General features: G+C 37.5%; 1 protein-coding gene across 1 annotated transcript in view; it reads right to left on the bottom strand.

Moving 5' to 3' along the window:
- Nucleotides 1-529: 529 nt before the first annotated feature.
- The window catches only part of antxr2a (ANTXR cell adhesion molecule 2a), a 48,355-nt gene continuing 33,234 nt past the window's right edge, over nt 530-15,650 (bottom strand). The window contains exon 17 of the mRNA XM_079870432.1: nt 530-2,190. Within this exon, the coding sequence (XP_079726558.1) occupies nt 2,152-2,190 (39 nt within the window). The 3' untranslated portion in view covers nt 530-2,151. The remainder of the gene's footprint in view (nt 2,191-15,650) is intronic.

The raw sequence follows: 15,650 nt of genomic DNA, 5'->3' as shown, positions 1-15,650 counted from the left end.
TTTGCTACGCAAATACAAAAAGGTTTACAATCAGTTTCTCTTTCCACAGGCATTAATAGGTCCCAAAACGTATATACGTATATATATATATATATATATATATATATATATATATATATATATATATAAAATACACACACAGGAACCACAATCAATATGAAAATATAAATATAACAATGTAAAATGCATAAAAGAAGACGTAAAAATAAAAGGTAAATAAAACAAGCAAAAACAACAAATAAGAGAAAACAAAGCAGAAGCTCTTGTGAGGTTGAGGTGGAAAAATAGCATGTAAGGAGCCGGTAAACATATCAAGCCATGTTGCAACTAGTATGTAAATACCTAACCAAATTTTTACTTAAACTTAATTGACATTATGTGATCTGTGACATATAAAAAGAAATAAAAGCTGAATTACACTCACCTATCTATCCATGAAGTGCATTAGCTAATCTTGTACAGTAAGTGCCTCTGAGAATGATTCCAAATGTTTCAACTTTTCTGTATTTATTCTGCCGTTTCTTTTTTTGGGAGGGGGTGGAGGGGAACAATAATGAACGTCCCTACAATTATGACGATAGAAACAAAGAAATAATTAAACGAGGGCTTTTTCCCCCAATGGTCCTGCCATCTTGCACACTTGCATGCCCACCGAATGTGAGCGACTGCGCCCCATTCTGTTCCCCCCTCAAACTTGATGGTTGTTGAACTTATTTTTAGTGTCATTTGATAAGCTTCTCTGCTTGCACTGAGACATCCCACTGACCCAGCCACTGGTCATTGTCTATACCACTTCCCGTCAAAGCCGGCACGCTTTGTCAGATTTCGACTCGAATATCCATTTTGCATCTGAAGTAGCGTATCGAAAGTGACTGGATCGTTCGAGCCTTTTTCTTCAGCTGCCGCCCCCTTCCTCCCCCACAGTGTTTCCACTGACACTGACATCATTCACGATCGTCGTCATGACAGCGCGTTAAAGAAATCTAAAATAAATATATATTGCTCGCTTTTCTGTGTGCAAGTGGAAGGGGGGGTGCGACGTGGATAATTTCTGGAAATGAACAATACTTATCCGTCCGTCGCCCCTTTCGGTTTGATCTTCCGAGTATATTGGATGAGGGTGCCATGTTAGCAGTAGCACAGCTAAGGAACTCCTTAATTTTACAAAAAAAATCTAGAGTGGTCAGACCTCATACAAAAGATAAATCTCTAAAGTTGCCTATACATTAATCAAAGTTTGATATTCCTGTCCCAAGAGAACTTGAGCACCAATTTTTTGGAGATCGGATGGATGGACAGTTATATTGATGCTTTAAACCCTTTAACTGAGGGGCATGTTTCTGAATTGTGACCGTCTATGCATTAGTGAGCACAGAACAGACTGCCAAATAAGTGGGGAGGAAGCACCAACCACCAGAGTTAAATCTGTCCCTCAAAACCTTGCCGGAGAGCTTTGGTCACAGGGTGTCTTGCGGTGCAATAACGCTCTATTAATTTCTCTGTGCTGTCCTCGCATTGATAGAAAGGTGTCTTCACAAACTAAAGGGCAAAGTCTTACTGCGTCCAATACCTTAGGGCATTCTGTCTACAATTTGTCATGCGTGTGCACTTCTCAGTGTTAAAATGACAAGATCTCCAGTCAAAGAAGCCCCGCTAGGCATCCGACGATAGTGGGCTTGGAGAGATTTTTGTGAAGAGACATTGCCAAGAGGCAAAGTACTTCTGCTCTCCATGAGCCTACTGGGATTAGTTCTACTTCCCAGCCAACGGCAAAGAGCCTCATCTCATTCGCTTTTTTTTTTTTTCTCCTCTCTGAAATAGCCTCCGTCTGTGTCCATAAGATTAGTTTTTTTCCTCAGAAGGCACAATATGGTCAGAACATGAAAAAGCCTTTGCTGTGCATTAAAGCTAACCAGATCGGCTGCAAAATCAGACACTTTTTTTGGGGTTAATCTATTTAGTCATCTGCTTGACATTCAGTAGCTTGAAAGATACCAGAATTATAAGTTTTTGAAAGCCAATACGCAAGCATTGAACCAAGATACTCTTAAGTGGCCAAAGAAGCTGTCATCTCGAGGAAATTATGCTTTTTTTCTGTTGTCCCATCTGATACTTGGAAGTCAAAGTATTTCAGAGACTGGAGACTGTCGTCTATTGATGCTGCATCCGATTGAAATTTATACAGCGTCCCTAGAAGAAAAAGAAAAGGTCAGGAGAAGATTTAATTAATTAATTGACTGATTAATTCATGTATTTTTAGCAATTCATGTATTCACAATAATTGTTATTAACATATGTTTTTGTGCCTATTTAAGACATCATGTCAGGGTGGTAAAATTATAAAATAAAATATATAATATAAAACATATATATATATATATATATATATATATTAGGGCTGTCAAAAGATTAATCGCGATTAATCGCATCCAAAATAAAGTTTGTGTTTACATAATATATGTGTGTGTACTGTGTATAATTATTTTGTATATATCAATACACACACATGCTTGTATATATTGAAGAAAAATGTGTAATTTATATCTATAAAAAAAAATTATATTTATATATAATATAAATGATATATAAATATATACAGTATATGTATGCAAATATTTCTTAAATATATACATGCATGTGTGTGTATTTATATATACAAAATAATTATACACAGTACACACGCATATATTATGTAAACACAAACTTTTATTTTGGATGCGATTAATCGCGATTAATCTTTTGACAGCCCTAATATATATATATATATATTCTTAATAAAATAACTGGATTCATGAGTGAGATCAGGGAATTGAGAAAGCTGGAACTTGGAAAGTATTCCAATTCCTTCTCAGGACCATGTTGTACTATGGAATGAAAAGCTTCTTTATTACCCCCCAAATATAATATAACAATATATTTATTGTTACAACAATAAATATATATACAACAATATATACCAACCCCAAAGTATAACACTATGTACAGCCATGAATCATCATGGCTTGTTTCTTCTTCTCTTTTTTTTCAAAACGGCCCTCATATTACTTTTCCATATATATATATATATATATATATCTGATTCCCTTAAAAAAGTAAACTATTATAATACATAAAAATGTAAATGTATATGTATATTATATTAAATTATTTAAATAATAACATATCAAGATTGGAAACAAAAAATATAAAAATAATTTTCTTAATAAAATGACTTATGAATTTTTCCTTAAAAAATAACAAGTGAATCACACCCTGTACCCAGACACAAACAAATATAAAAACAACAAAGGTCTCTTTTTTTACTTTCCAAAAGTATACATCTTGAGTATTTCTGTTCAGTGATTAAATTAATCATAAAAATGTGGTGTTTGCTCCTGTTTTCACTATAGCACAAAGTGTCAGTGTATCTGCTCTATAGTTTGTGTTTCATCAGCTAGAGAAACTGGGTGCAATGGCACCAAGAGGGAGCTCTCGCATAGCGTATAACCACCATACACACTCCCAAGCACTCACTCCCACACACACACAACTATGTGGTACAGGATTTATTAATGCTCTACTGAACCCAGGCACTTTTATCATTGAGAGTTCATATATTTTCCCCATCATTTATGATTGATAACTAGTGTGTAACAACCAACAATGAAAAACTAACATCACAGTCGCCTGCCCTAGTTTCAAGTCGCAATTGGCATTAGATATTGGAAGAAACCCAGCGTCTTCATAGACTAACCACGAATAAAGGGCTTTACGTTGTCCCTGCATTGTAAGCCATGTGAGGCGCACCCTCTGCGATAGATCTCACTCCGTCAACAAATAAGGCGCATCAGATGCTGTTTTGGCCAGAGCCGATTGTGTGGCTAAGTTTACTGGATTTTGCAGGCTTTGAAGCAGGAACTCTGAAAAGCTGTCCGCCTCCACCACAATAGCTGTGAAGGGGCTCTACTGTAAGATTCGACCAGGTGCAGAGCAATACGGTCATATCCAAACCCACGGTCAGACCCATTTTAACTCCATCGCTCCTGGGCAAGAGCACTTGGGGTTGGATATATGTAAGCAATGTCACACTGAGACAGACAGAGCCCACCTGTGCCATGAGAACAGAAGGACCATGGGCTAGATATTAAGGTGATATTATTGGATAGGGTGTTGTGGGTAAAAGAGTATGCTGAAGAGACATTTTTATGTGTTTTTCTCACTCCAGACATGCAAAATGTCATATTAAAATGTAACATTCCTCTCGTGTTTGATATTTTTATATTGTATAAATAATATTGTGTTTTATACAAATCACTGTGAATTTTGGTTTATCTTTACAAAATGATCCTGACTCCAAGCTTCCGAGTCTCTGTGTGTAGTCTTTGTGCTAAATTGGTCAATTATGCAGCTCAATTATCACGAATGATACCATGAAGAGACAAATATCAAACAAGTTCAGCTGAAAGTTGTTGAATGCATAAAAGCAGAAATAATTACACCACTCAGTGTTTATTAAAAACTGGAAAGACACTTGATTGGACTGATCAGAGATTTCTCATGGTTTCATGCCATCTTTAAGAGATCACACAAGGCTCAGTTCATCAAGAGCTTCACCTATGTGACCCCACACATATGCTACACCTATACAGATCAGTCAAACACAGCCAGCCTGTTGGGGGGCCATCATTACCCCTCCATCTCTGCTCTTTGGAGCGCTCTCCGAGCCGCACCATTCTGACGGCCACCAGACTTTACAGAAAGATGTCTGCTGCTCTGATTAGCCGTGTGCTTGGGCACCTGTCCAAAAGAGTCTGCATGTGTTTTTGCATCTCATCTTCTGCTAGCCACTGTCTGGAACAGCTTGATTCCCCCAACCCTGGAACTCCCAGAGGAGACGTCTTGCACTTTCTGTTCTTTGAAGGAGTGAGATCCAGGAATCGAGAAAGGTGGAACTTGGAAAGTAGCCCATGTCCTTTTCAGGACCATCCCATTTCATCCCATATTCCTCCCAAAAGATGTATAATACTACGTACAGACGTGAATCATTGTGGCTGTTTGTCAAAATGGCCTTTTCGTTACTAGTTCACATAGCTGATTCCCTTAAAAAGTAAAAGCAAAATTATATTACAAAAAACAAATAAATATGTATAATTTAAATATACATACAGTACTGTATATACATACTTTTATTAAAGCTGCAGTCGGCAAGTCTGGCAGATTGAGTCGACTTAGCCAAAATTTGGAATGTTTACAACTCTCATGCCCCTCCTCCACTACCAACGAGCACCCGCCCATCGTCAGTGCATGTGTACCTGATTTTCTGTGAACGCGTCCGTCTCTTCAGCATCGATCAACACCATGGACTCGGAGGTAGGCTGCCCTGGCTAATCTATCCATAGATAGCAATAACCGAGGAATTGGAAGCTTGTTAGTAGATTTTCTCTCCGCCATCACGCTTCGTACAATCTTCAGGCGAACTTCAGGCGTGTCGTGTGCATGTGATATTGTAATGTGCGCGTCTGCGCGAGGGAGGGGGGATCTGTGGCGTGTGCACGACCTGTGATTGACAGTCAGATCTCACACCCCCCTGCGCTGATTGGACCCGATGATCCGGGAGCGGTGGATTTTTGCAAAACAAATAACACGCTCCAGGTGGAGTTAGAAGCTCGGGTTTTTTTCTAAAACCACCTTATTTATGTTGTTCTGTCGGATTATAGTGTCAATTTCACTGAATATGATCAAAAAAAAAATGTTGCCGACGGCAGCTTTAAGCAAGAATGCGTTAATTAATCAAAGGTTACACTAAAACTTGTTAAATAATATGTATAATTTAAATTATATATAATGTAAATGTATAATTTAAATAATATACATACATACATACATACTTTTATTAAGCAAGAATGCATTACATTAATCAAAGGTAACACTAAAACTTGTTAAAAATATATATTTCAAATAAATGCTGTTCTTTTGAACTTTCTATTCATCAAAGAATCCTGAAAAACTAAAATATTAAGCAGCACAACAGTTTTTTTCCGTTTTGTTGATAATAAAAGAAAAAAAGTTTCTTAAGTAGCAAATCAGAATGATATCTGAAGGATCATGTGACACTGATGACTGGAATAATGATGCTGAAAATTCAGCTTTGCCATCACAGGAGTAAATTACATTTGAAAATATATATTCAAATACAAAACAGTTCTTTTAAATTGTAATAATATTTCACAATATTACAGCATTTTAAAGGGTTTGCAAAACCATTTCTATTTTCTTTTTCAAATCTTTTTGTCAATTACGCCTTGTTTGTAAAAATGACTGTGACATTACACAGATTAAGCTCTGTCTTCTAAACCCTATCTGCATATTGAAAATTTTAGAAGATCAAAATGGGACAGGAAGTGCAGCTGCAAACAGGCCTGGGAAATGCCAGAATGTGAGCAATCCTGCACTCTAGAGCTGGCCCCCACTATTTCCACACCCATGGTCCACATACGGCCCACATAGCACCGCCATCTGGTCTGGTGGAGATTCAGAACCAAGCCAAGAGAGCCTAAAATCTAATGCCTGCTGACAACTTGGATAAATATTCCAGTTATTAAAAAGTGATATAGGCACTGAAACAGTGAATACATTAAAAGCCAAAAAAAGTGATACAGAAAAAAGTGAAGAAGCTCTCAATTTTACGGTTCTGAAACTGTAGCTGTCACGGGTGAATCAAAACGGATCCTCTGACAAGCATTAAATTTAGAAAAAATCATGTCAGCATGAGTCTCGTGAGGCTCTGGAGGGCCTAATAATGCTCTACCCGCAGCTTGCTTTGAAAGTGAGAGTTGACAGCATGATGGTGATCCCTGTAATTTAAGTCCACAGCCACAATGTCTTTTGGAAGCACATAGACACCATAAATTACAAGGGTATAAAATACCCTCTCCTGCTGACACAATATTTACAGCAAGTCCTGCTGGCTCAAATCAAGTCTTCTGGGTAAATAAAGTGGCATATGATCAGCAATCAAGAGCTGATGACTACCGGATTGACCCACGAGACAGAAGGAGAATGATGGTTTTTAATCTCGAGACACCGGTAAAAAACCCAACACTGACATTAGGTGTCATGATGTTTACAAATTGGTCATTACTGGCTCACATTTTTAGCATAACATTAGAGGCAAAGTTGATGGTAAAAAATAAATAAATAACTAATTAAAAAAAATCCCTCCAAGCCATTAACCTCTACTATCTATCTCAGGACAGTCTTTACATTTACAGTTCCAGAAAATCCATGCAGGCTTTGAAATCCTTCAAGTCCTGTAGGTTGTGAGGTGGAGTTGCAGTGGATCAGACTTGTTGGTTCAGCACATCTTACAGATGCTCAATCAGATTGAGAACTTGGAGGCCAGGGCAACACCGTGATCTCATGATCCTCAAACCATTTCTGAACAATGTTTGCAGTGTGGCAGGCCACTTCCACCAGGGAACACCATTTTAATGAAGGGTTGTACCTGGTCTTCAACAATGTTTAGGTAGGTAGCACCGTAGCACGTGTCAAATTTACGTCATTAATACGTTATCAATAGCCAGACCCAGGGTTTCCCAGCAAGGGTACTGCCCAGAGCATCACACTCTCTCCACCAGCTTGCCGTCGTCCCATAGTGCACTCTTGTGCCATCACTTGCCCAGGTAAATGGCGCACACGTACACGGCCGTCCATGTGATGCCTTCATTGCTCTTGTGCATCGATAAGCCTTGGATACCCAACACCCTTTTGCCAGTTTGTGGTTTGTTCCTCCTGGACCACTGTTGGTAAATTCACACCAAGCCTTGCCTTTTCAGAGATACTCTGACCCAGGAGTCTTGCTGTAAAATTTTGCCCTTGTCAAAGTTGCTCAGACTTTAAAGCTGTAGTCTACGATGTTGAAAATCGGTCGAGAATGCCTGAGACGGTTGGGAAGTTTTAAAAAACTCATCCCGCCCCTCCACACACACACCCCTCCCCTCTGTGCTACCTGATCCCTCCCACCGGGAAACGACCTGAACAACGTCACTCAGTCAAGCTGTGATCACCGGTAGTAAACATCCTCTCTCACAGCTGAAAGCAGTGAACACATAAAGCCTTGAAGGAATGAACACTTACAATTTTGACTGATTGACGTCATTTACTTTCACAACATTGCTTAGTCGCTTCAATCTAATGACCTCGCTAATGACACATCATATGTAAAGTTGACTTTCGACACTTGAACTTAGTTGCTTCATCAACAATTCAATGTCACCATTGTCCTAACAAAATAGCTCAGAGGCTCACGTTTGAGTTCACGCCCACGCAAGATTAGCAACACATGCAATGTTCTAACAGAAACCCGCTAGGCCTACTGAAATATATTCAAGCACTTCAAGAAATATAATTACTTTGACCCGTGATAGGCGATGCTGAACGGCTAACAGTCCAATGCCGACCGGCAGCATGAGCATGTTGTCAGACTGATAAAAAACTATTTATGTAACACCTCACACCATAAAAGTATAAATAAATGCTTACCTGCTCAACAAAAAGTCAGCCGTGAGTGTAGGGGCAAGCAGGGCCGCTTGCTGCTGTCGGTTTGTTTTTTCTCCATTGCTGAGCTGATGCTACTTTGCTAGCTACCATAGACTGTCAGCGCGAAATTTCATATCGCAGGAGGGGGGCGGGGCGGGGCGGGGCGGGGTGGAGACGCGAGCGCCACGTGGAGTTTCAAGTGGAGCAGGGGATTGGATGAGAGCAGTTGACCAATGTAAGCTGTCCGGCCGGACAGCTTACATTGGTCAACTTCTCTGCAGCTGTACACCCAATAGAGTGAATGGATTTTTTTCATTCTTTTTTCTCTTCATATTGTTAGGATTGTACTGTAGAACCATAACCAGCATCTGAACGAGGTTATTAATAATGAACAATCTTTGAAATCGTAGACCATAGCTTTAATTCCTGCCCATCTCTTCTGCATCCAACATGTTGATTATGAACACTGATTGTTTGTTTACCATGTAATCTACCCAGACCTTAATACATAGCCTTGTTAGGAGATGATCAACGATATTCACTTCACCTGTGACTGGTCATTATGTTTTGGCTCATCAGTGTATGAAGAGTTCAGATGCAAAAGCCTCTAAGTGCCATTTGAAATTTTCTTCTAGAATGATAATTTTTTATCAAGCTCGTATATATAAATTCAGTAATTTTCATTGTCATTTAAGTGAAATTACTGAACTTAAACATACGAGCTTGATAAAAATGATCATTCTAGAAGAAAATTTCAGATGGCACTTAGAGGCTTTTGCATCTGAACTCTTCGTATACTGCTGTATAGTAGTATATAGTATATTAAACATGGCTGAATCTAGTTATGTTTACTTATGTTCACTGTAGGTCTATTTACAGAGCTGGCTCTATACAATAACATTTTAAAGACAAATGTTTAGAGTGTTTGCCTTTGTTGTCAGTCGCAAAATGGAACAACATAATAAAAATGCTAGCAAAAATTATTTATTGAAAAAATAAAAAAATAGAAAACCAATCAGGGTGGCTGGAACAGTGGCTTTGTGCACCTAATCAGTTGACCCACAGACTGCATTACATCCGTAGAGTGATACCTAAATAGGTCAGGACTTAGCTATCACTATTTAGTTGTTATTAAATATTGTTGATGGTTCAATCAAAAATAAAATTGTGTGCCACCCCTTGTGTTGTTGCAAACCTGAATTTCTTTCCTTTTTTTGCAGAACACAAAAGAATTTTGAGAAATGTTCTTTTATTTTTTGTCTGTACAATAGAAGTCACCAAAATGTGTTGGTTTGATCGCCAACATTATTCAAAATCTGTTTTGTGTTCCACAAAAGAAAGTCATTCAGGTTTTAAATGAGACACAATCTTTTTTTTTTTTTTAACTATCCCTTTATGTGACACATAGAATCTAAATATTTACAGCAATTGCCTCATTCAGAGATGCAGACAAAATAAAGACACACTACAATACAAGCAGGTGGATTGTATCTTTAATCTAGGGATGGGAAATCTAATGATTCAGTTTTGACTAATCAATTAGTTCAATAAATTCTGTCATCATTTACCCTAATTTCGTTCCAAACCTGTATGACTTTATTTCTTGTGTAGACCTCCAAAGATATTTAGAATTTTATTAAACAGCATTAGTAAATGATGACAGAACTTTTCTAATAAAGAACAAATTTCTCTCAGATGTGCATCTTTCAAAAACTACTTAAATCCAATGTAAATTCGGTACCAATGAAGACTTATTGCAAAGGTTGCTGATCATCTGATATCTGGAGATGACTTGCTCTGAGGAACCAGTGTGTTGGAAGAGCTCAAGTTTACAAAGCTTGGTTTAGCTGCATGGTCACCAGAAAAGTCTTTCCCTGTGAAAGTAGCTTAAGCAAAGCTGCACTACATGTGCAGATGTTTTCTGCTCCCCATCCTGTCTTTCTTTTCCCGGGTTTGTCAGAAAAAGTGCACATCATTGCCAGCTCGCAGCTCTGGGCACCATCCCCTGGTTGTTTGAGAGAAAATGCCAGTCATTTTGGCGGAGCGCAGGCGCTCACAGACGGCACAGGCGGGCACAGATGGCACTAATGGACAAGCAGAATCCAACAGAGGGAGCAGGAACGAGCCACCGAGGAGAGCTATTCCAAATAGCAGCAGTGAAAGCCAGGCCCTGATCAGCTTTAGCAAGGTTACCACTGCAGCGTTTCATCATAAAGAATTTAAAGTGATAAAATAATCATAAGGGTGCAGAAATCTGTTTGGCCGGATGCCAGTGGATCAGATGGGAGGAGATTGTTCCTAGTTAATTACATGTTCCAGTGTAGCAAAACTTGAGACAGCAGGTATATGCTTCAGCTTGCCAGTTGACGTGCAGGAATTGTTTTTTGTGAATGCTTTATGCTTCCAAGGTTGCACGCTTAAAATGATGTTCATTTTAGTGAATCATTTACTGTTCATGATCATTTTTAGGCAAGATAAAAAATGCAACTGAAAAGTCTGCAAAAGGTACCAGAATAAAGATGTTTACTGCATGGCATTAGAATCACTTTGCTTAGGAATTTCATTAAAAATAAAAATAAATATTAATTGGTTATATATTAGAAAATAAAACACTTCCCTCTCTGTGAAAGTTCTTTTTCCTCTAACAGTTGTTTTGAAAGTGTATGCCGCAAAGTACATGAACATTACGTTTTTTTAATTGTATTTTACAAAAGAGACAGATGCAAATTGTGAGAGCTGTAATGCGCAAGTTCTTGTGTTTAATCACTGAAACCCCTCAAGCCACTTAAAACTCCACTTTCTCACTTCCATGCTTGTATGCGACTATTTCCCTTCTTCCCCTCCTCAGAGAAATCTCACGACACTGCAAATGAGCATCCAAACAAAGCTGTTGGGCTCATCTGTACTTTTTCATTTCTGGCCTGTCTCTGCAGCTTCAACTGGCCTGCAGTCAGGCCCCTAGACACGATAAACATTCAGCTGCACAAAAACCATAAGCTTGCATACAAGCTCACAGTCCAAGAGAAAACACACTAACTACAATTTAAAAAGTAGGGCTGTTAAACTTAGCATGTTAACACATGCAATTAAATATGTGTTAAAAAGTGAATATGTTGAAAAAGTCTGTTAATTCGTATCTTCAATCTCACACTATGACTTGCTTTTTGTTAACCATAAACTCTCTTAGAAACAGCTTATATATAGGGGTGAATTGGGACTATTGAGATGACTAGGAAAAAAATGTCCCAAGTATCCTGAATTAACCCTACATTTATACAGTATATATAGGATAAAACTATATATGAAGAGTTCAGATGCAAAATCCATCTGAAAAGTGCCATCTGAAATTTTCTTCTAGAATGATAATTTTTATCAAGCTTGTATATTTAAGTTCAGTAATTTCACTTAAATGGCAATGAAAATGACCTATTAATTGTCATTTAAGTGAAATTATTGAACTTAAATATACAAGCTTCGCTTGATAAAAATGATCATTCTAGAAGAAAATTTCAGATGGCACTTGGAGGCGTTTGCATCTGAACTCTTCATATATAGGCTAAAACTAAATATAGGCTAAAATTACTTCTGTCAACAGAAGCGATAATATTATCAATATTCTGCAAATATAAATGTAAAAACAAAGCCTTATTAAAAAACATGTTTCTTTATAAACATTTAATCAATATTTTAGTTCACGTTACGCCTTTAAAAAAAAAATGTTTTTGTTAAATCTACTAAATGTGTTAACGCATTAACTTCAAAAGAAATTAATCATGGGTAAATATTTTAATGGATTTACAACCCTACCACAGAAAAAGAAAATAAACCCCACGGAGTAGTTGCTGAGAAGAGGAATGTGCAAAAAGCAGAAGAAGTATCTGAGTGTATGTTTGTGTGAGCCTCCCTTTCCCCTTGGACTCCTCTGTCTCCCCTTTCGCTTCCACCAGCGTGGCAGCGGGCGGGGTCACATGCGATCTGGGCCAGAGAGAGATGGGAGGTATGCGACAGGAGTGGCGGTAATTGGAGGGAGCTGTCAGGATGGAGCAGTGTTGCGTCCATGTGAAATTCCTGCCATTTGGATAGGACCACACACACGTGCCAGGGCGCCTACCATCCCGTGGGGTGGCATGCATTAAAGCTAGTGATGAGGCTAATGTGTGTGGAATCGCTTTTGGCACCCAGCCCACAAAGGGGTCAATGGGTGACCTGTTAGAGAAACTGCAACATATACAACAATTTAAAATACTACATTTTAAGGGGCCTTGGACTCTTACAATCTCGCTAACTCTAAATGCAGCTTGTTATTTTATCTTTTTTGTCTTGCCAGTGATAAAAAAGATCAATGACTATTTATATGTTTATAATAATCATATATCTCTACACTATTCCTTTGAATAAGGAGAAAACCTAACAAAACTGATATACAGTTGTTGTTGATTTTTCTTAAATACAGCTATTTTAATTAAAATAGTCTTCAAATAGTCTTTCTACATCCTGTGGGTTAAGATATGAAATTAAAACAATAATATTAAAATAAAATAAAAGTTTTCATATACAATTTTTATTTGTATACACTTTATCATTTACTCAAAAAAGTTTCCAAAGAGTTGAGTCTGCACATATTCTCTTTTATTTTGATTTATGACCTCATGATGCTTTTACGAGCAAGTTCCCCTCATTATTTAACGCAAAAAAAATTCAGCTTTAAATTACAGTAGAGAAAAGGTTTATTTATGTGGTGCTATAAAGCACAGGAGTGTAAATACACACTGGATGCACACCCTGCTATATTCAGTAGTAACCCTGGTGATAAACCATCTTGTTATGTCTACTGGGGAAAATATGCTTATCAAGCCACATGGTAATGTAAGCAGTAAATAACTTGATCATTTCACAGCAACAGTGGAAATCTAACAGCATGAAGCAGCTTCAGGCCACGCTACATTACTAAGGAGAGCTGAATGTGTGCGTGTTTTTTCCCTTCTAGACCATAACTGTGAGAACTGGGTTAATGTGACCTGAGTTGGTCAGACAACAACTGGTCAAGAGGAGAACACACACACACACACACACACACACACACACACACACACACACACACACACACACACACACACACACACACACAACACTAGTACTTTAACAGAAGATCATTTTTCAATGTATACATACTATCTGAAAGATTCCACTTATCCAAAGACAAGACAATTGCAGTACAGGTGTAACACAATGATTCAAGCCAATAATCACAATGAATAGCTAGACTTAATCCCATTGCGTCAGCCTCTTGATCACTATTGTTCAGGACTCCACACAAGACAACCCGTGACCTTTCCTCTAGCGTCTGCCCCAGCCTCCCATGGAGACCAGACACCAGTCACTACGTCACACCTTACATCTACTTCTCTACAGATATTTTGTTCATCTCCTCTTCAGGTTCCATTAACTCACAGCTGCATTTATATACGCTGATTTCACGCAGCCGTTATTTTGAAACCGAAAGCGAGGCTCTGGTGGGAAGAAAACCGGAAGTGTCGCCTTTAATCACAGGAGAGTCGTGAATGCGATGGCGTATTGTTGTGTTTAATGATGTTGTGTCAATTCTAAAACTGTACATACATTTCTTTCATATTTTAGACTATATACAGTGAAATTAATTTATAAATAAAATATTTTTTATATATATAATTCAGAAAGTAAAAAAAGAAGCAGGAATGAACTATATATATCCTATATTGGATATTAACATCCAATAGTGTAAATCGCGGCAGCAGCTTCAGGTTGGTAGTCCAAGGCATTGTTGTTTATCTTTACTTCCGGGGTTCTTCCCACCGGAGCCTCACTTTCGATTTCAAAATGGCGGCTGCGTGAAATCAGCGTATAGCAGATTCTTCAATTTCAATATAGTTTACTGTGATCAGCAGGGAATGGCCAATAAACGCATCTTTTAAAAATGTACCTGGACTAAACTGGCAAAGAAAACAATCACCGCAAAATCTCTGCTAATACTCACTGACCACTAAGCTCAAGAATTTTTGTTTTTAAATGTAATTATTTTGAATTCACTATTCAGTGACTATAACAAATCAGGCCCCTATGAATTGTGCACGCACAGATTTCCAGCATTAATTACACTGTAATATGTTGAAACCTATTCCATAATTATTATTATTTATTTATTTTTAATCTGCAGATTCGAGCTAGGCCTGCCAATGGGATATTTTACAAAGGAAATGTTATGGAGTGCTGTGTAGTAACTGATTACATGTAATCTGGATTACATAACCAGATTCCAAAAAAATAAGTACTTGTAATAAAATTATATTACGTTTTAAAATACTTGTAATCAGACTATTGATCAGACATTTTTATTGATTACATGCTATTCTCACAATGAGAGTTAGTAATTCATAATTCATTGATTCTAGTACGACTTTTTAAAGACATCAATACTTTTATTTAGCAAGGATGCATTAAATTGATCAAAAGTGACAGTAAAGACAATTATGTAACAAAAGATTTCTATTTAAAATAAATGCTGTTCTTTTGAAGTTTCTATTCATCAAAGAATACTATCCTTTTATCAATGTTGCAAACATCTCTAGCTCATCTTGTTTAAATTAATAAACAAAATTTTCCATGTTCTGTCATCTATTATTCAATTACTTCACAGTTTCAGGTTTTTGCTGTGGTATTGGTATCTGTATTGATATTTATCGTGGTACCGGTTCAGAGATATTTTAGTCGGGTATCGTATCAAAATCATACATGTATATGAGACTTCTTTTTTTATTTAAACATTTAAAAATTGTACTGACCCCAAACTTTTGAAAAGTATTATATATACTTTAAGTGCAGAAGCTGAGATAAGCTTCAGAATAAACACTACCTCAAGGATGTGAATAGCCTTAATTATCTGCTCAAATCAATATACAACAGTATACATTATATATAATTTCAGAAACAACTGCAAGATTGTTGTTTGTAGATCCAAAATGGATCAGGTATCATGACAAATCATATCAATATCTTATCAAATCATATAACCAACAAGTGAGATTCAGGAAGAAAAGGTCTTGTGCCCTGAGAGAAAGAGGCTGTACCACAGCTCTGTTCCCACTGTTTTAGGAGGA

Source organism: Squalius cephalus (assembly GCF_949319135.1).
Source record: "Squalius cephalus genome assembly, chromosome: 5".
Lineage (NCBI taxonomy): Eukaryota > Metazoa > Chordata > Actinopteri > Cypriniformes > Leuciscidae > Squalius > Squalius cephalus.
Note: the sequence above shows the minus strand (reverse complement) of the source record. Positions and strands in the feature narration are given on the sequence as shown.